This window comes from Tiliqua scincoides, chromosome 3, assembly GCF_035046505.1.
Source record: "Tiliqua scincoides isolate rTilSci1 chromosome 3, rTilSci1.hap2, whole genome shotgun sequence".
NCBI lineage: Eukaryota > Metazoa > Chordata > Lepidosauria > Squamata > Scincidae > Tiliqua > Tiliqua scincoides.
The window spans coordinates 29,451,901-29,469,859 of NC_089823.1; the positions used below are offsets into that span (position 1 = coordinate 29,451,901).

Genomic DNA, 17,959 nt, shown 5'->3' on the forward strand with positions numbered 1-17,959 from the left:
CATCCAGAGGCGACCAGAGCTGTGCTCCAGTTGACTCCAGAGGGTGTTCTGAGAGCTGGGGAGGCTCTTTTTTGGGAAAACTGGAAGTGATGTTTAAAGGCCTTAAAAGTTTTTCGGCGGGTCGGGGAGGGCTTCTGGAACAGAACCCCCGTGGATAACGAGGGCCCACCTGTATTATCTATTTATAAGGATCACATATACCACTGAGTTTCAACAAAACAAAAAATAGGAACTGGAGGTGACACACATGCATAAGTATAGACTTGCTAAATGTAATCCCAGTATGGTTTTGTGAATTTATGATTTCTAGTAGCAACAGTGGACTGGGAAATATAGATAAAAAGCCCCTTGGACCCGGTTTTTATTGGACATATTCTTAAGTAGCCAGAGTGAGTAATCAGTGTTTCTGCATGCATGGCTAAGGGTCTGTGTACAGAGCTTTAAGTCGCCCTTTTCCAATTCCTGGACCTTCTCAGTTTCTTTTTTCCTATAATGTAGTTGGGAAATACCTTTGTTTAAGGCTCAGCAAAAAGTGAGGGTATTTGTCATCAGACTGTAGGGAAGCACTTGTGTGATGACTGATGATTCCTGGAAAATGTATGCTCGGACCAATTCAAATATTGTATTACTCAGAAAGGAAAAAAATACTAACTCTTGCTGTTTCTTTTCCTGCTTTTCTTGTAAAATGGGAGGAGGGACATACTGTTTTTTACCAAAGAGGGCATCTGTGAACTCCTGTCCAACCTCATCTATTCTACCACAGCTTTCAAACATTGGTAAAGGGCAGATGCAACAGCTCAGTTAATGAGGTACAGAGCTGAATATCAACCATATCGCTCTGTCAGTCTTTAGATGTGGATCATTCACCAAGGGCACAATCCTAACCAATTTTCCAGCACTGGCATAGCTGTGCCAGGTGGGCATGTGCTGCATCCTGCAGTTGGGAGGCAGTCACGGAGGCCTCCTCAAGGTAAGGCAATGTTCATTCCCTTACCTCCAAGTTGCATTGCCCTTAAGTCGATGCTGAAAAGTTGGTTAGGATTGCAGCCCAAGGCTACCAATGTGATGTCTATTCTCAAAACAGATCTGAAGCCAGTTTTGAAGGCTGTTGAGAAAGCATGCATCATGCAGAAATACCTGAAGCTGCTCTAACAACTTCCTCAAAACAACTTCCTCAAAAGAGAAATTTGAACTGTGGCCTATAAGTGGGTAGATTTCCTTGTTCAAAAGTCATTGTTTTTTAAGAATGGAGATAGATCGCCATCTTTAAATTAAAGGAAAAAAAGATGGGATATTATCTATCTTTTATAATTTTTTATAATTTTTATAAAATTATAAAAATTTTTATAATTTTAACCAATGAATCTTTTATAATCTTTTATAATTCTAGTCGATGAATCAATAAGATCCTCTAAGCTGGGCTTACTTAGCTACAATGGACAGAGATCTCACTTACAAGTTTGTAAGCTTTACAACATGGAGTATTCTGTTGACATATTTAGGACAAACCAGATTAAAATAATCAAAGCAAAGACAACAAGTGGTGCATTCAGTAATTCCACTACAGGCTCAGTGCCAAACTACATATTACATTAAGCCCATCATTGGTCCTTGCATGGTTGATTTTTGTTTCATAAACAAAAGGTGCGGAGGAATTTGATCAGGACTGCAGAACAGAATAAGGTATTTAAATCCTTTAACAAAGTGATCTCTTCATTCACTTCCACTTTCAGGTTTCTGGTACAGAATCCAGAACAAACTGCAGACTCTATCAGGTCATTTACTGTACAGGTGTGCCCTGTATCTATGGGGGTTTGTTCTGGAACCCCATGCAGTTACCTGAAACCATGGATATGAGTAAACGCCTGCACCCCCACCCTCCGGGCCTCTGTTTGCCATATAAGGCATTAAAAATGTCACTTTCAGTTTCTCTGTGAAACCAGAAGTCATGTGTTTTGAGCTCTAGGACTCAGTCTGAGCCTGGTAGAGGAGGACCCTCTGGGGGGGGCACACATGGGGGGCCCTGCAGACCCAGTCCGTGGATAACTGAATTGATACAGGATCTGCAGATACTGTTCCCCCATATATTCATAGACACAACATGTATCAAACAGCTGGTGCAGACATATCCATGTATGCAAGTTCAAACAGCATCAATTAACCTTTGTTGCTCCTATGTATGGTTAGAATTGGGGCCTTACTTTAATTAATATACTGTGCTTTAAAAATAATACATTCTACTTTACTAGTGTCCCTTGGGGGAAATAAGAATAAATGAATAGAAAAGTAAAAAAAATATAAGAAATCAGAGTTTCAATTTTGGAAGTTGCTTCACTCCTGCAGTCTTTTTAATTGGTCCTTTCTTTGGATCCAATATTCTTTGATTTTTTGGAATATTGCATTGTCCTCTGAAACATAAAAAAAAGGGGGGGAGAGATTAGAAAATGTTTTATTACTTGTCTGAGTTGCTGTAGAAACTGAAAGAGCTGTTACTGTTTCATATTATAGAATAATTAAATGTAGCAATCTAAATTCTGCTGAATAGGTAAGGTGTACATACAAAAAATAAGGTTAATTAATTAGTATAAAAAACTATTTCCTTGGAGGTTAAGAAAACAATTTCACTATCTTCTTTCCAAAATATTTTATAGTATTGGAATGATACAATTGAAGGGAACATCAATAGGATGTTTAGTCTTCAAGTAAAAGTCTATGATGGTTACAGGCCAAGAATAATGCAGATATCAATTACATCTGTGGAAAACAGGGAAACTGTCTTCTGTGCTCCCAATTAAGAATTCTCTGCAGGAAGTATCCTCCTGAATCAGACCAATTATGTGCCCTTTGAGTTAAAATTAAAATAACTGCCCTGGCATTCTGTTCCTTTTCCAGGGAGCTGGCAGCTTACACAGAATTGAGAAGAGCTCAGTAGTCTATTGCATTGTGTCCCAAGGAGATACATTCCTCTAGATTTGGCACTCATAACCTCCATATAGACAAAACTGATAGATCTGGGCCTTTTGGGTGCACATTTAGTGGAAACCAAGAGAAACAATATTTTCTCTTGACTTCCATTAAATGTGCTAAATGTGTTTAACAGAAAGGAAAGCTCACCAGCACAAAGACAACTCTACTATCTATAAGACTAAAATCAATGGAAATAAAAATCAGAATTGGTGGGGTAAGGGAAAGATGAAGTGCCCTTACTGATCCTGATAACCTTTTTCTGACTCATCTAGATGAAATGCATTGAGTCTTCTGCACAATGCAGAAAACTTTGAAAGCAAGGGGTCCCTCATTTAGTGCTCAGAACAAGGAAGCCCCATCCTGTGTGCCTCCCAGAGAAGTCATGGTCTCTCAGCCTCATTTAACACTGAAGACTGTTGCAAGGACAAAATTGGACATTGTATTTAAGCTGTCCTGAGCTTATTGGAAGAAGGGCAAGAAAAAGTGTAGTAATAGTAGTACATGGTAGTAGCTTGAGAAACAGGAAGGGTGTTGTCTCTCAATTCATGCCAAGCTTTGGAGTAAGGCAGTTGTATCAAAAGACAGAACCTCCTGCATGTGCTTCTCTCCAAAGTCCAGCACAAAGGAAGAGATTGACCAGTCCCTTGCTCTGGGCTTTAGGAAAAGACAGAAGTAGTTAGATTATCTGATTCAGGCCAAACAATGGTTTAAAAGCACAAATGAGACAGTGAGCTTCCCTTTCCCACTCCTCTGAACACAAGAAGAGGGGGATAACGAAAGCTTTTGCTTTCACTTTAAGAACCAACCACTGGCTCACTACAACTCTCCCAAGTTCTCTACCAAGTTCTCTGTGGCTGAGTTGGGAAAGGTACAAGGTAATGCCTGGCCAGTCAGTCTGACCAAACTTTGTGAATTCCTGAAGGAGACTAAACAGAAACTACAAAGTACATTGTTCCAATGTAATACCTTAGATAATCTGCAACAGTCTCCTTTTTGAAAGTGGACATACTAAAGGAAGAACATTTTAGATATACATTGGTATTCAAAAAGTTGAATAAAAATACAGTGTATTTTTAATCAGATTAGACTAATAATTTTAAGGTTCCAAAACGGCTGCTCAAAGACCACACAAACCTTGCTTTTGAGAGATGATAACGAACCCTTTGCTATTTGAGGCCCTGAAATTCAGATCTAAAGTTACAAATGTGTTTCAGCACAAGACTAAACAGGAAGCGCCACCAAACGTCCCTCTCTCTGACCTACATTAAACATATTTTCTACTGTCACTCAGGTTTAGGAAATGAGTTAAAGATGCCCATGTATAGTGGCTTCTAATTTCATCTGACTTAAACCATTTCTGCCCAACGTTGCATATATGCAACAGGGACCAAATGTGTACACCTGTGAGTCGGGCAAAAATGGGTTAACTAAAACTGGAATCAAACTGTGCCAATTCATTAAAAACGAACTATGTGGCTTAAAATCCCAACTACAATATGTGTTGGACTCATTACATTCAAAATTATAAGGTCAGTATGTTGGGACATCTCTCTGGTTTTGCAAAATTGGTTCATGAAAACACAGGATTGGAAATAATATAATAATGATGGCCGCTATCAAATTTAAAACAGACAACTGCTGAGAAAGACAAAATAATCATTACCCATTCTTGCATTCATAGAGGAGCCAAAAGCATTAATTGATAAACTCATGTCATTGAGAAAGTAATAATATGGTCCAGAACACAAAAAGCTATGCAAATAGTCTTGCTAACATAAGGGAGCTTTTTGTTTGTGCTTTTCAAACAGCAATCCCTATGTCATATATGGGAACCGAATTTCAGAACTGAAAGAATTTTCAAAAGCAGTAAGTGATTTAAAATGGTATTTAAAACAAAACAAGAGAGACAGACCAACCAGAATCTTATGGTATGTGCCTTTACTAGCTCTTTGGATATTAGTTTTGCCATGGATTTTAGCTAGAATTCTTAGCTGTACAAAGATGCATTGCTGCAAACGGCGTGCCCTGACCCATGGATTTGTTTATGCACGTATTTTGGCATTCACAGGTGTTCTGTGGATGCTGAGGCATGACGGTACTTTGAATAGCACAGGGGATACATTCCCCAAAAGTTGAGCACTGCATGAAACACTGCTTTGGAGACAATCTCAAGTAATAGGCAGGAAATTGGCATTGATTGGCCCAGAATGCACTGCTCCCATTGGTTACAATGGGTCTGAGGCACATTGGGACAAACAGCACTGTAATAAATCAGCTCTAAAGAAAGCAGCGTTATGGAAGGTATGACTGTACTTGTACCTCTCTATTCAGAGAATATATTTTAAGTTAGCCTTCCAAACAAATAACAACATTGTTCATCTGATCTGAAAAACTAATTTTCACTTAATAGTCTCAAATGTCACTGGCACAATCTACTCATATTTTTTGTTTTAATAAAATGATTTATTCAATTAAAAAGGACAAGCAATTGACTAGCAAACCCTTAATCTGTAGCCAACCAAACTATGAAGATAATAAAAACGGGACAGCTCATTTTGATTTTCATAATAGGGTATATTATTCTATAGCCAATTGCTAACATGGTAATTATTTGTTCTATGCTCAGTTCTGGCACACAGACTCTGCACTGCAGAACATATTTATAATCTTAGTCCTGTCAAATGGGTTGACATTTGACAATGGCTCTCTTTTCATGATGAACATTTAATAATATGGAAAGTTATTTTTCCTGCACCTGTATAATTAAAAGACTGAGCTTAACTATTCTACCACAGAGCAATCAGGATGTGGCACAATGCCATCTTAAATTAACTACAGGATTATGTAAAATACAATTTATATTTTAGAGATCTCAAAAATATTAAATATAATGTAGAAATTGCTGCTCAGACTCCTGGAGTAGGAAAAGAAAAAGGGATTGGAAGAAAAATGGACTGTTTTCAACTGAGATTAGAAACAGGGTCTAGAATCTAAAGAACTAGTTCTGCTAGGCCAAGGGAGCTCATACTTTACATGAACTTCTGTGAACAAATATTATCTTTTTAAGCATGTACAATACAACATGCTATTTCACACTTAATACAAAATTATACAGAATTCAGCAAGATACAAGCATCTTGTGGTCTTGTGTGTGCTCTCCAAGGCATCTGGTGGGCCTCTGTGAGATACAGGAAGGTATAGAACAACACACGCAGAATCAGGGTCTCTGGATTGTGACCTATATAACAACTTACAAAGTTGGAAATGTGTAATAACGGACTGAGAACTGGCCTCTGACAGGGAGACTTGGCTTCAATCCCTTCTTCAGCTATTAAGCTCCTAGGATGATACTGGCTCAGTCTGGCCACCTAACTTCGCAACACTTGCAATGAGAAATGGAACATCACCACATAGCCTGCTTTGAACACCTCAGAGGAAGGGCAGGCGGCTGAAAATGTGACAAATAATTAACATTATTTACTTCAGAATCTGTTTTTCCCTCTTGTTTTCTTCGGTATCCACTTTCTGCCTCTCAGTTGTTTTCAGTGATGCTGACAGCTGTAAAATAAATACATGTTAATTCCTATGCCACACGCAAGCTGGAAATGTATAGTTCATTCGGTGAGACCTTTAACACAACACCTGCATGTAAATACAAACTATAGTGGGCCCTCCTTATAGGCAGGTTCTGCAAATGCTAATTTGACTCAGAAGTCCTCCGAGATGCTTCAGAAAAAGACCCAGTTGCTGCTGTGCCCTCCCTTCCCCATGGATTTAATTATCCATGGAACTTGGCATCTGCTGGAGGGGGGAACCGGGAACAGAAGGCCCACTGTATATGCACAATATCTGGTTCAACTTGAAGGACTGTTATAAAGATTACCAAGTGATGACATAATGGCAAATCAGATGTAATGGCAAATTATGGTTTGATACTACAAGAATGAGTCCCTAAGAAGCTCCTGTATCTATAGGATCCAGCTCCCTCTTCTTCCTGGAAACTGTGGTTTCCAATCTGATTTGCAAGGCAATCCCAAGCCAGAATTTTCTAATTTGGATAAAATGGAAAACGATGGTTTGCCTCGAAACTGAAAGAGAGAGTGGGAATGCAGTGCTTGACCGTGGCAAACCATAGTTCTGGATTATGGACAAAGCAGCCTTGAGACACTGTATGTGGAGAACCTCTAGACAGGAAAGGTGGTAAATAAATGTTTTAAATTTGTAAATTTAAGAAAAGTGCTCCAGTAACATTAAGCAATTAGTTAAAAGCACACACTTGGGGCTTGAGTCTGATCCCAAATGGCATACTGATCATTCCTTTATAAGTAAATTGCTGGTTAATAGCCCAGGATGGCTGGGCGGTATTTCCTAAATGGAAATTTATAAATATAAATAAATATGGAATTTATAAATAAAGCTCTTATTACAAAAGATGCTAAAGGTCTCCAGTGCCATCTCACCCAAAGGAAAGGAAACTAAACCTGCGTAGCGCTGCCCCTGAAAATTTCACTGTTTCAAAAAATGGGGATAATGCAATTGACACAATGGCTCTGTAAAGATGTCGTGTTTCCTGGGATACAATCCTATATAGCAGTGGTTCTCACACACTTAGTACAGGGACCCACTTTTTAGAATGAGAATCTGTCAGGAGCCACCGGAAGTGACATCATTAAGCAGGAACATTTTTGGCAATCTTAGGCTGCAATTCTACCCACATTTACCCAGGAGTCCCATTTACTATCATTGTTAAAAGCATATACATAGCAGCCTGTTAAATGTACAGATCTGTAACATGTCCCCAAATGCAGTCACATTCCATGGTAGCATCAAGTCTAATATATTAAAAATAAAATATTGAAATGAATGAGGACCCACCTGAAATTTGCTCACGACCCACCTAGTGGGTCCCGACCCACAGTTTGAGAAACACTGCTATATAGATTTACCTGGATTCACTGGGATTTATTTCTGAGTAGACATGCATAGGCTTATGCTGTTACAAAGTATTACAAATAAAATCTCAGATCAACTGTGAGTGTGGGTGGGTGAGTAAAGATGTTTATATTGTTAATGCAAAATAATAATAAGCATTACTCTTTGGATTTCAGAAAAGGATTTCAGAAAAAAGTTCCAATAATTTTTTTTAAACCTGCTTAATATCATGCTTTAGATATTAACCTGCTAGATATCATGCTTTATTTCATACATGCTAATGACCTATTTCCAAATTGTTTTAAGAGAAACAGCATCTCTTTAGATCCCAGTGGTAGCAGAAAATGCTTTCAAGAGGTGTACATTGCTCTTCTGTCTTAAAGTACTACTGACAACATTTGAACATTAAAGTCATATTGATGTCAGGGGATATAAGTATACCATATCTTTCGTAGCTTGCACCAGCTTTTAAAAACATGTTTAAGAACCATGCTGGTCAGGTCAGAGAATGTAAGTGAAAAGATGCACTTGTGGGTGAGTGCGTATATACACACACACACACACAAATACCACATTTCTCCTCTCTCTCTTCCTCCCAAACCCCTCAATATTGTGTTATGCAACGTATTGGCTAGCCTAGAAAGGAGAAGTCTTCTTTAGTCATTTTACCTCATTCCATAAGACAGAGATAATTATACAGAGGGAACCATTTGCCTGCTGGTTAAATACATGGAAACATTGCTAATTATAGCCTTTCCTTTTCTCTGCACTGCCACACAATGAATTGAATGACAGTTGTTTGTTTGCAGTATAGCAAAAGACCATACTAAGCTACTACTTTTTCAGCTATTTAAGGAACAGACTCCTACAACAACGCAAGGAGCTAGAGGGTCTCATCCATTTTTCGTCGTGAAAGCTTGTCGCCCTGATCAATTTTGATTTTATGATGTTTTATGTCTGCTTGCTGATGGTTTCATTGTAGTTTTTAGCTTGTCTTAAAAAGGAAAAACAACCAAAAACAATTGCATGCCACTTAGAGATTCTTTGATGAAAAGTGGTAAATATGGAAATAAGTAAGTCTGTAGGAAAACCTTCTAAATCCACTGACTGAATCATGCAAGGTAAAACTGTTTCACAAGTTTTTGGAAAAAAAAAAATTTATAGGTGAATAAGAGAGCAAAGCTTTGGCTATTTTTTTTTAATTAATAAAGTGGTGGTGGAGTTAGAGAACCAGGCTGCAATGCTATACATGAGAGTAAGCTCCATTGAACACCGTGAGACTTACTTCTGAGTAGACATGCATAGGATTGTGCTGTAAGTCTATAAGCAGTAGAACTCACAGCAATCCAAGAACCAGGGGACATCCACTAAAATTGAGTGTTGGGAGAGTTAGAACAGACAAAAGAAAATATTTCTTTACTCAGCGTGTGGTCAGTCTGTGGAACTCCTTGCCACAGGATGTGGTGGTGGCGTCTAGCCTGGACGCCTTTAAAAGGGGATTGGACAAGTTTCTGGAGGAAAAATCCATTATGGGATACAAGCCATGATGTGTATGCGCAACCTCCTGATTTTAGAAATGGGTTATGTCAGAATGCCAGATGCAAGGGAGGGCACCAGGATGAGGTCTCTTGTTATCTGGTGTGCTCCCTGGGGCATTTGGTGGGCCGCTGTGAGATACAGGAAGCTGGACTAGATGGGCCTATGGCCTGATCCAGTGGGGCAGTTCTTATGTTCTTAACGAGAAAACAAAAATTGAGCTTAGTTGTCAATTGAGTGCCAAGAGTGAAGGTCCTGTAACAGCAGAGATTCAGCCACTGAGTTTACAAGTGCAAGAAGATGGCATGAGTCATTAACATCCCCTTTCTAGCATTCCAGCTGACTCAGGCTGAGCTTTGTGAAGTTTTCTAGCTTAGAGGTAAATCAGCTTATAAGAGAGAAGAGTCCAGCAGGAAAACAGCAGTGATGAGCTTAGGGTGAAATGTTTTCTCATCAAGCCACAGAGATTTTTGGACTTACTTGTGTAATCACGGCTAAGTAAGCACGGCGTTCGTCATTAGTTTTATGGTAAGCCTAGATTCCAAACAAGAAGTAAATGGTTACAACAGAACAGCTAACAAAGGGTAAGAGCGCAAGCACAGTCCAGAATTATTATTTTAATCAAACATACCAAACAGCAAAAGAAAGATTTGAAAAGTGCTTAGAGGTGGGAGTTGTGGCAGAAGACAAACCTTTGCTTCTTGTTCCAATCTAAGCTCATAGTCTTTCAGCTGGTTCTGGAGACCCTTCTTCTCCTCTTCCAGTTGCTTAAGGAACTGGTTTAAAGAATCCTGCCATTGTGCACACAAAATCAAATCAACAGAATCATATACAGTTCCATCCCATCCCACTAGCCTTGGCAAAGAATCATGACCACAATCTGCAACTGATGGTTGTGTGCTCTAAATGCCTAGCAAGTGCATTTGCCTTTCTTCCTGCTGACTTACCCAAAGAAATGCGGAGAAGACAAAATGGACCATATGCTACCATCAGTTCTGCCCTGTAAATTTTCAGTATCTTAATTAAATGCTTTTAGTCCAGCTTGTTTTGGGTCCTCCCCAGTTGAGCAAAACTGTGGAGTTTTCCAGAAGCCCAGTTTAAGTAAAAGCACATAGGTAGGGAAGTTCACACTACAGCTGCCCTTGCTTTAAAACGTTTCCTGATTGCTCAAGCAGCAGCATTTTACATAAGAACATAAGCACTATGCTGACGTTATATGCAAAATTCTTCCTCACACAAAAATTATTTTTTAAAATACTTGTGCACAAAGTAAAGAGAAAGGTTGCACAATGAGTTATTATGCTAAACGAGGACTACCTGATTCCCTCTCATGCTTGCTTGGTAAGAGCACCTGGGGCATTTGGTAGGCCGCTGTGAGATACAGGAAGCTGGACTAGATGGGCCTATGGCCTGATTCAGTGGGGTTGTTCTTATGTTCTTATGAGCATGCCTGGAAAAGAGCACAGATGTTCAAAAACAAAAATCTGGTCCCTGTTTGGTCAGTCAAAGCTATGGTGAACTGATATTTGCAGTAGCGGACCTCTCCAGCCCTGCAACCCGGGGTAAAGGTCCATGATGGCAGCCCCCGTGGAATGTCACTGCCCCCTATGTGCAAATTCGGCCCTCACCCACTTACCTGGAGCTCACAGAGCCTTGCATGACTCCAGGACACATCGGGGAAGCCTCTCTGAAGTTCTCTGATGCTTTAAACTATGCTTCCAGAAAACTGAAAGCACAGTTTCTGACCCCATCAGGAGCCTCAGAGAGGCTTCTGCAGGGTCCTAAAGGCACACGAGGCTCCGTGCCCGGGGCATTTGCCCCACAGAATGAATGGGAGGTCTGCCTCTGGATATTTGCTCAGTAGTAGTGCAGAATGTTTCTTTGATCAAGTGAAGGGAGCTGACTTGATACCTCCCAGCCAATCTGTCCACAGAAGTAAGTCAGAAGAAGTTCCAGACAAGCAGAAATTGAGAGTCGGTGTAAATCCTTCCACGAAGAAATCTGGACTGCTTGTGCCAGGCTACCAGGAATTAGCCGGTAATAACTCACCAAACTAAATTTGTTCATTCAATTAATACCCCCTAAATGATGGAACGTATCCACATTTTTGTTCAGAATTAAGTCATTTTCACACACACACACACACACACACACACACACACACACCCCTAGGTATTCTTTTAGATTTGCCTCAAAGGGTCAAAATTTAGGAAGTGAAGTCAAAAATATTGACCATTTCTAGATAAGGATAATGACCATTTCAATGGAAAGACTATTCCAATTAGACCTACATAGAACTGAGTCCTGGCAAAGAACACAGAAGGTAGAATGGGAAGAACTGGATTATACTGCTGATGTATTGATCCCCCCTCCCCCAACCCCAACATATTCTAAAATAAGAATCAAATCATTCAAGTGCCATGAAAGTTTGGATTATGAGGCTGTCCCATTATCACAGATGGGAATCACCTTCCACAAAAGATAATGTAAAGCCCTATGACCTCAGCAGGACACACACTGCAGAAATGTTTTGTAAGTACAAGTACATGAGTGAATCAGAAGAGTAGATGATATGAGGGATCATATTGTTTCATAAAAACCGTGTCACACTACCTTCATGAGACATTATTTTTGAGCTTCCCTAGAAAGGAGAGAGAGAGAGAGAGAGAGAGAGAGAGAGAGAGAGAGAGAGAGAGAGAGAGCAGAGTTTACATTGAAGTGAACAAAGGTGATGCCTTATTACAAAGAGGTTGGCATGCTGCACTAAGCCCCTTGATAATTTAAAAGTCAGAAACTGACACCAGAGCCACAAATTTCAAGAAGTGTTCTCCCATGATTTGGCAGCTAGCAGTTAACTTTAGTCTTCTAGAGTGGAAGTAGCACACAGAATGAAAAATATATAATAAGACAAAATTTTTCCTTATATAAAAAGGAAATTTAGATACACACCTCAATTATAGAGAAGTCTCACATGAATCAAACAGAAAATTTTATCTGGCATCAGTGAACTTGGACAACAGTGGGCTTAGGTCAGCCCTTGCCAAAGTCATATCCGGTGTTTGGCGAGAGCCCTCCCCCACCTGTGAGTGGTGCTTACTGTTCCGCTGTGCTGCTACTTTGAGAGCCAGGGTGGTATAGTGGTTTGGGAGCTGGACTTAGACCTGGAAGATCCAGGTTCAAATCACCCCTCAGCCATGAAGCTTCCTGGTTGACCTTGGGCCAGTCACTTTCTCTCAGCCTCACCTACCTCACAGGGTTGTTGTGAGGACAAAAGGAGGGGAGTAGATGTGTATACTACCCTGAGCTCTTTGGAGGAAGGGTGGTATAAATATGTGAAATAAAAATAAAAAATACTTCTGGGCACAGGGATGCTCTTGGGCATCATGCTGCAAAGCCTGCTGGGATGCTGGGCATTAGAGCACCCTATGCCCAGATCAAGTAGGGAACAAAGTGGCAGCTCAGCAGAACAGCAAGTGCTGGTCAGGACAGGGAGGGCTTTTTCAGAGCACAGCAGTCTCCAGTTTGGAGACAACTGGCTTAAGTTGAACAACAGGAAGTCCCTGAACAGACACGTAGTGCAAAACTAATTTGAGGAATTCACTGTTCTAGCATGCTGCGATGGTGGTTAGCATCACTGGGTTAATAAAGTCATGGAGAACAAGGCTATCTTTGAAAGTTTTCCATAATGGCTATATCAGGAAATAGGCAATAGTTGGTGGGTGAAATAGGAATGGTTTTGAAAGAAGCTTCATTTCTTTTGCTTCACTTCTTTTTCCTTTCACTTTTTTTTGTCCCAATGCCACATCTGGGAAAACAGATTTGTTGGGTTGGAAACAACAGAAAAACCTGCAAAATCTGCATGACCAGAGGCAAACAGAATGGACATACATGTTATATGCAGGAATTGTTCTGTTAAGCCACCTTCAACTCTGTGGAAAAGAACTCTGTCATTTGTTTCTACCCATGATACCATCTCTCAAGAAAATGGACACACATTTTATAGTGTCAAATTTATTATGCTATAATTCACATATTATTTATAATTATAATTCTATAATTCACACATATCCTGCATACGGCAAATACAGAAGTATTGCTTTACCCATTTAATTAATTTGTTAATGAATTAAGCCAGGTGCTTGAAATGTATAGACGTAATGCCGTCTATACACTGCTGAAATTGTTGGCTAAGGGGAGCTGTAGACATACAACAGCTTGTGGGCTGGAATGGTTACATACATCTCCTCAACCACTTCCCTTAGATATTCAAGTGTTTCGGGTTTTCTATAAGGAAGTGTGCACTCATTAAAATGTGTGTAGATTTTTCTGAGACACCCTGTATACAGAATATACACAATGGCTTTCAGATTACCAGGTAGTGGGGAGAAAGTACCAGGAGCTGAAATTCATAACCAGACTGAGTTTTTCAAGGCATCTAGTCATTGGCATACCTTGGGGACACACACACACAAAACGCTAAATTTTGCAGGCACATGGTGTAAAGCAGCTGCTTCCCTTCACCTTCAGAGCCAGTCATGGCTGCAAAAGCAAAGCTTTCCACTCTGGCTGTGAAGGTGAGAGGGAGGGGCCCTCCAGGAACACCAGTGCATCTAGTTGGCCACTCCGAGAGACACAGAGCTGGGTTGGACAGACATTAAATCTAACACAGCATATCAATTCTTGTGTTCTTACATTTATATCTGAGGACAAAAAGAGCAGAATGGAAATTATCGAGTGCTTTTACCATTGTACCAAGAGTGTCACCCATTCATGAAAGTTAGCCACTTTGCATGTCAGATTTGCCTTGATCTTCTCTTTCTGGAAGAACAGTAGTGGCCTTAATCCATTTTAAACCAATCTAGTGATCAAATCTCAAAGAATCTAGACAGATGTAATGAGATGCTACTCTCAAATACCAGCTATAGAAATGAAATCTTGTACAAACACCAAAGCCAGACTGACTTTATTAATAACATGGTGATGCAATAAGATTTAACTTATTCTGCTAAATCCTTAATAGCTAGATAATGCTAGGAAAATATCAGCCAACTACATTTGTCCTTCCCTTTGACCTTCTCAGCCTGCAATTCACAAGTCCCTTCAAGTTGTTGGGAAAAAAGGGGTCTATGGGTGTAAATCAAGCAGAGTTACATAGTGGAAGATCTTTTTGTCTGATTGCTCCTCACCAACCTCTGCCAGTTTGCTGCTAGCAATAAAACAGCAAAGGCTACAGTAAGGTGTAAAAGCATCTCTAGTACAGGTCCTAGGTTTTGAACAGGGACTCCTTGAGCGATTCCCTTTGCATAGATGTGTGTGTAAGCTCAAGGCATGGTGGACTCCATAAGGCTAGCAGAACTCATGGAGATAGCTGCTTTCACTTTGCAAGTAAGGAGCGAGGGGGGGCAGGAGGAAGCAAGCAAGCAAGGTAAAGATACACCACCACAGGTCAAAGAGCTCAAAAGTAAATTTTGGGCAGTCCAATTCTTAGCTGTGTTGGTGCAGCAGGGCCGCAGGCTGGAGGTCTCCTCAGGGTAAGGGAATATCTTTCCTCTTACTCTGAGTAATGCCACAGCCTGCCCAATGGAGCTACTAGGATCTGCACTTGCTAAATATCTAAGTCTGCTGTAAAGCCTGCTCTGCCAATCCCACTCCTCTCTTGGGCCTGATTCGCTACCCTGTTCCGCCCTCCCCCCACCTCAAAATGCCTCTCCCCACCTCTGTTCCACCTTCCCTCTGCTGCCCAGCACATTTCTTACCTCTGCTGGTGGCTACTCTTCAGGATGCAGTGTCAGTGATGGTACAGGCCTTCCTGCCAGCGCGGCTTGCTCTCCAAGTGCCACAAACGTGTTTTATGGCATGTTTGCGACACCCTCCTTTAGCACAGCAGTTGCTGTCCTGGCAGAGAGCCTGCTTTGGATTGCACTGTGAGACAGACAGATAACCTCAGAGCAGAGATTTTCAGACTGGGGCCTTGTGACGCCCTAGCCTGTGGGTCGTGGCCTCTTTGCCCTTAAGGGGCAGGGGCAGCCAGGAGGCAGCAGCGCGATCCCCAGGATCACACCACTCAGGGTACTGCAGGGGCTTGGTTGTATTTACCACAGCCTCCTGCAGCCTCCCAGGGGTGCGGGGAACCCTGCGCGGCTGTCCACAAGGTTCCCCAAAGCCTCACAAGTGAAAGTGGGGCAATCACACCCTGCCTCCGCTAAACCGGAAGCGGAGAGCAATCGCTCTACTTTAACTTTCTCTGACCTGGAGAGCCCTGCAGGTGCTTGCGCAGGGCTCCCCGTACCCTGGAAGGCTGCTGCAGGGACTGGTGGGTGCACCCAGTCCCTGCAGCCCCCCTGTGCAACACGATCCTGGGGATCGCATTGCTGCCTTTCCCCTGCCACCTCCCTCCCCTCCCTTGCAAGAACTTACTGCGGGTTTTAAACTCCTGGAGAGTTTGAAAACCGCAGCCTTAGAGTCATCTGCCTCCTGGACCATATACTTCTCCCTAATGATCTGTAGACTGCTTTGTGCCTACCAATACAAGCAGCAGTCTTGCACTGAAGCTGGTCAATAATCCAATCTAAGTAAAATGGGAATAAGTCTCACTGAAGTCAATTGGACTTTCCATGTAAGGCAATTATTCTCTGGGTTCTGAAAGTGACATCATAAACTAGCAGGCCAGGGACCCATATTCCCGTTATGCTCAAAACATATGAACAGACCAGGAGGACACTTTTAAGAGTGCTCAGACTCCTCTAATTCTTCCCAACCACTTTCTCAGTAAGAATGTGATGGAAACTGCTAAGAAGCTGAAATGTATTTATTACTGCAATAACACAGGCCTACAAAATTGAGGGTCAGAAAAGTTTTTCCCAAACTTTATGGTGGTTTGATATGAATTTGGGGTGCCGATTCCAAAAATGGCGTCCGTTTTGCCCGATCACGTCTATTTTGGAGATATAGCCTCATTAGTGAATGGTTCAAGTAGGCTTCCTCATGAGGAAGTCGCTTGAACCATTCACTAAAGAGGCTATGCCGTATCTCCAAAACTAGACGTGATAGGGCAAAATGAATGCCATTTTTGGAATCAGCATCCCAAATATATCCAGGAATTGGTGTAACGTTTAAGGAAGCAAAACGTGTGCTGGCCTGTGTAATTATGCATTGTAGAATCTAGTACAGTTCAACTCAGGTCCAGTTCAGAGACAGCAACAAAACTTGTCACAATAACAGGTCTGTCCTTAAGCGCAACAGCAGGCACAAGCTTTGGAATGACAAGCTTCCCCTCCCCTTCATGCACAAAAGGAGGAAGTATAAAGCTTCTGTTAGCCATTTGTAATGAACCACAGTTACCTGTTTCATTTGTATACAGTTAGAGGTACACAAGGGTATCAAACCAGGAACAGAATATAATTTTCTATCAAGGTTCATCTGAACATGGTGGCTTGTAAAAATCAAAGCTTCTAGTTTCCTTTTCTCAAGTGCAAAAAGGGAACCTGAGGCTTATTCCTACTTGTGTACATAAAGACAAATCATAGCTAGTCCAGCCTGCTGTGATCCAGTCACCTAGTGTGTGATTTTTATGGGTAGCATATTGGCTAGGGTTTGAATGTGGGGAGCTCCCTCCATGATTGCATGGGGCTCCTGACAGCAGGAACAGCAGGTGGGATGCTACCCTATAATTAGCTTTGTTTATTTGCATTTATCCATAATGTGGAGTTCTGCCAGAACAATGGATTATGTCGCAGAGATGTGACAACCTGCAATGTCACATAGAAGTGCCAGAAATAAGATTCCTATATCCAGAGTGCAAAAAATGAACAAGGAATAGTTTTTTTTAAGCAAGCGGGTGAATGAAATCTTTGAAGAGCAGACAGAGTGACAACATGTTGAGAGTGATGAGTCTCATCTGTCATGCAACTCTTTTGGGTTTTGACAAGAAAAATTGCAAACATCACCACAAAACTAAACAGCATCTACCAATGAACGATCTCATTTTGTTGTAGAGACAAGGAACAACAAATGGAGGCTGCAATCATAAGAACATAAGACGAGCCCCACTGGATCAGGCCAAAGGCCCATCTAGTCCAGCTTCCTGTATCTCATAGTGGCCCACCAGATGCCTGTGGGGGCACACAAAAGACCTGCAACTGGCTGCCACTCCCTTGCATCTGGCATTCTGAGGTAGCCTACTTCTAAAACCAGGAGGCTGTACAAACCCATCACAGTGTGTAACCTGTAAATGACTCCAACACAGTTCCTGAGATCACCACAATCATCTCAGGAAGGGAGACCATAGGGCAAGGCGTTAGGAGGTAGACCAACAAACCCAATCCAGTCTTACCATCAAGAGCAGACACTTGAAATTAGGCATTTGCTGAACAGGGCACTCAGACAGTGAGATAGACTCACAAAAGACCAAGATGACTCTAACTCCCGACTCTCCAAGCCTAGATTGTTGCTGCACTTGGAAACCTGAAGGACATGCTTGAAATTAACCCATCCCACCTTGTCCAAGCAGATTTCCATAAAATAA

The 17,959-nt window shown here is 41.3% G+C and overlaps 1 protein-coding gene across 1 annotated transcript in view; it reads right to left on the reverse strand.

Annotated features, from left to right (window-relative positions):
* Positions 1-2,305: 2,305 nt before the first annotated feature.
* The window catches only part of CCDC169 (coiled-coil domain containing 169), a 30,968-nt gene continuing 15,314 nt past the window's right edge, over positions 2,306-17,959 (reverse strand). Inside the window, exons 5-8 of the mRNA XM_066621253.1 lie at positions 10,128-10,226; positions 9,916-9,969; positions 6,449-6,525; positions 2,306-2,408 (exon numbers count right to left, since the gene is read on the reverse strand). Of these exons, the coding sequence (XP_066477350.1) occupies positions 2,306-2,408; positions 6,449-6,525; positions 9,916-9,969; positions 10,128-10,226 (333 nt within the window). The remainder of the gene's footprint in view (positions 2,409-6,448; positions 6,526-9,915; positions 9,970-10,127; positions 10,227-17,959) is intronic.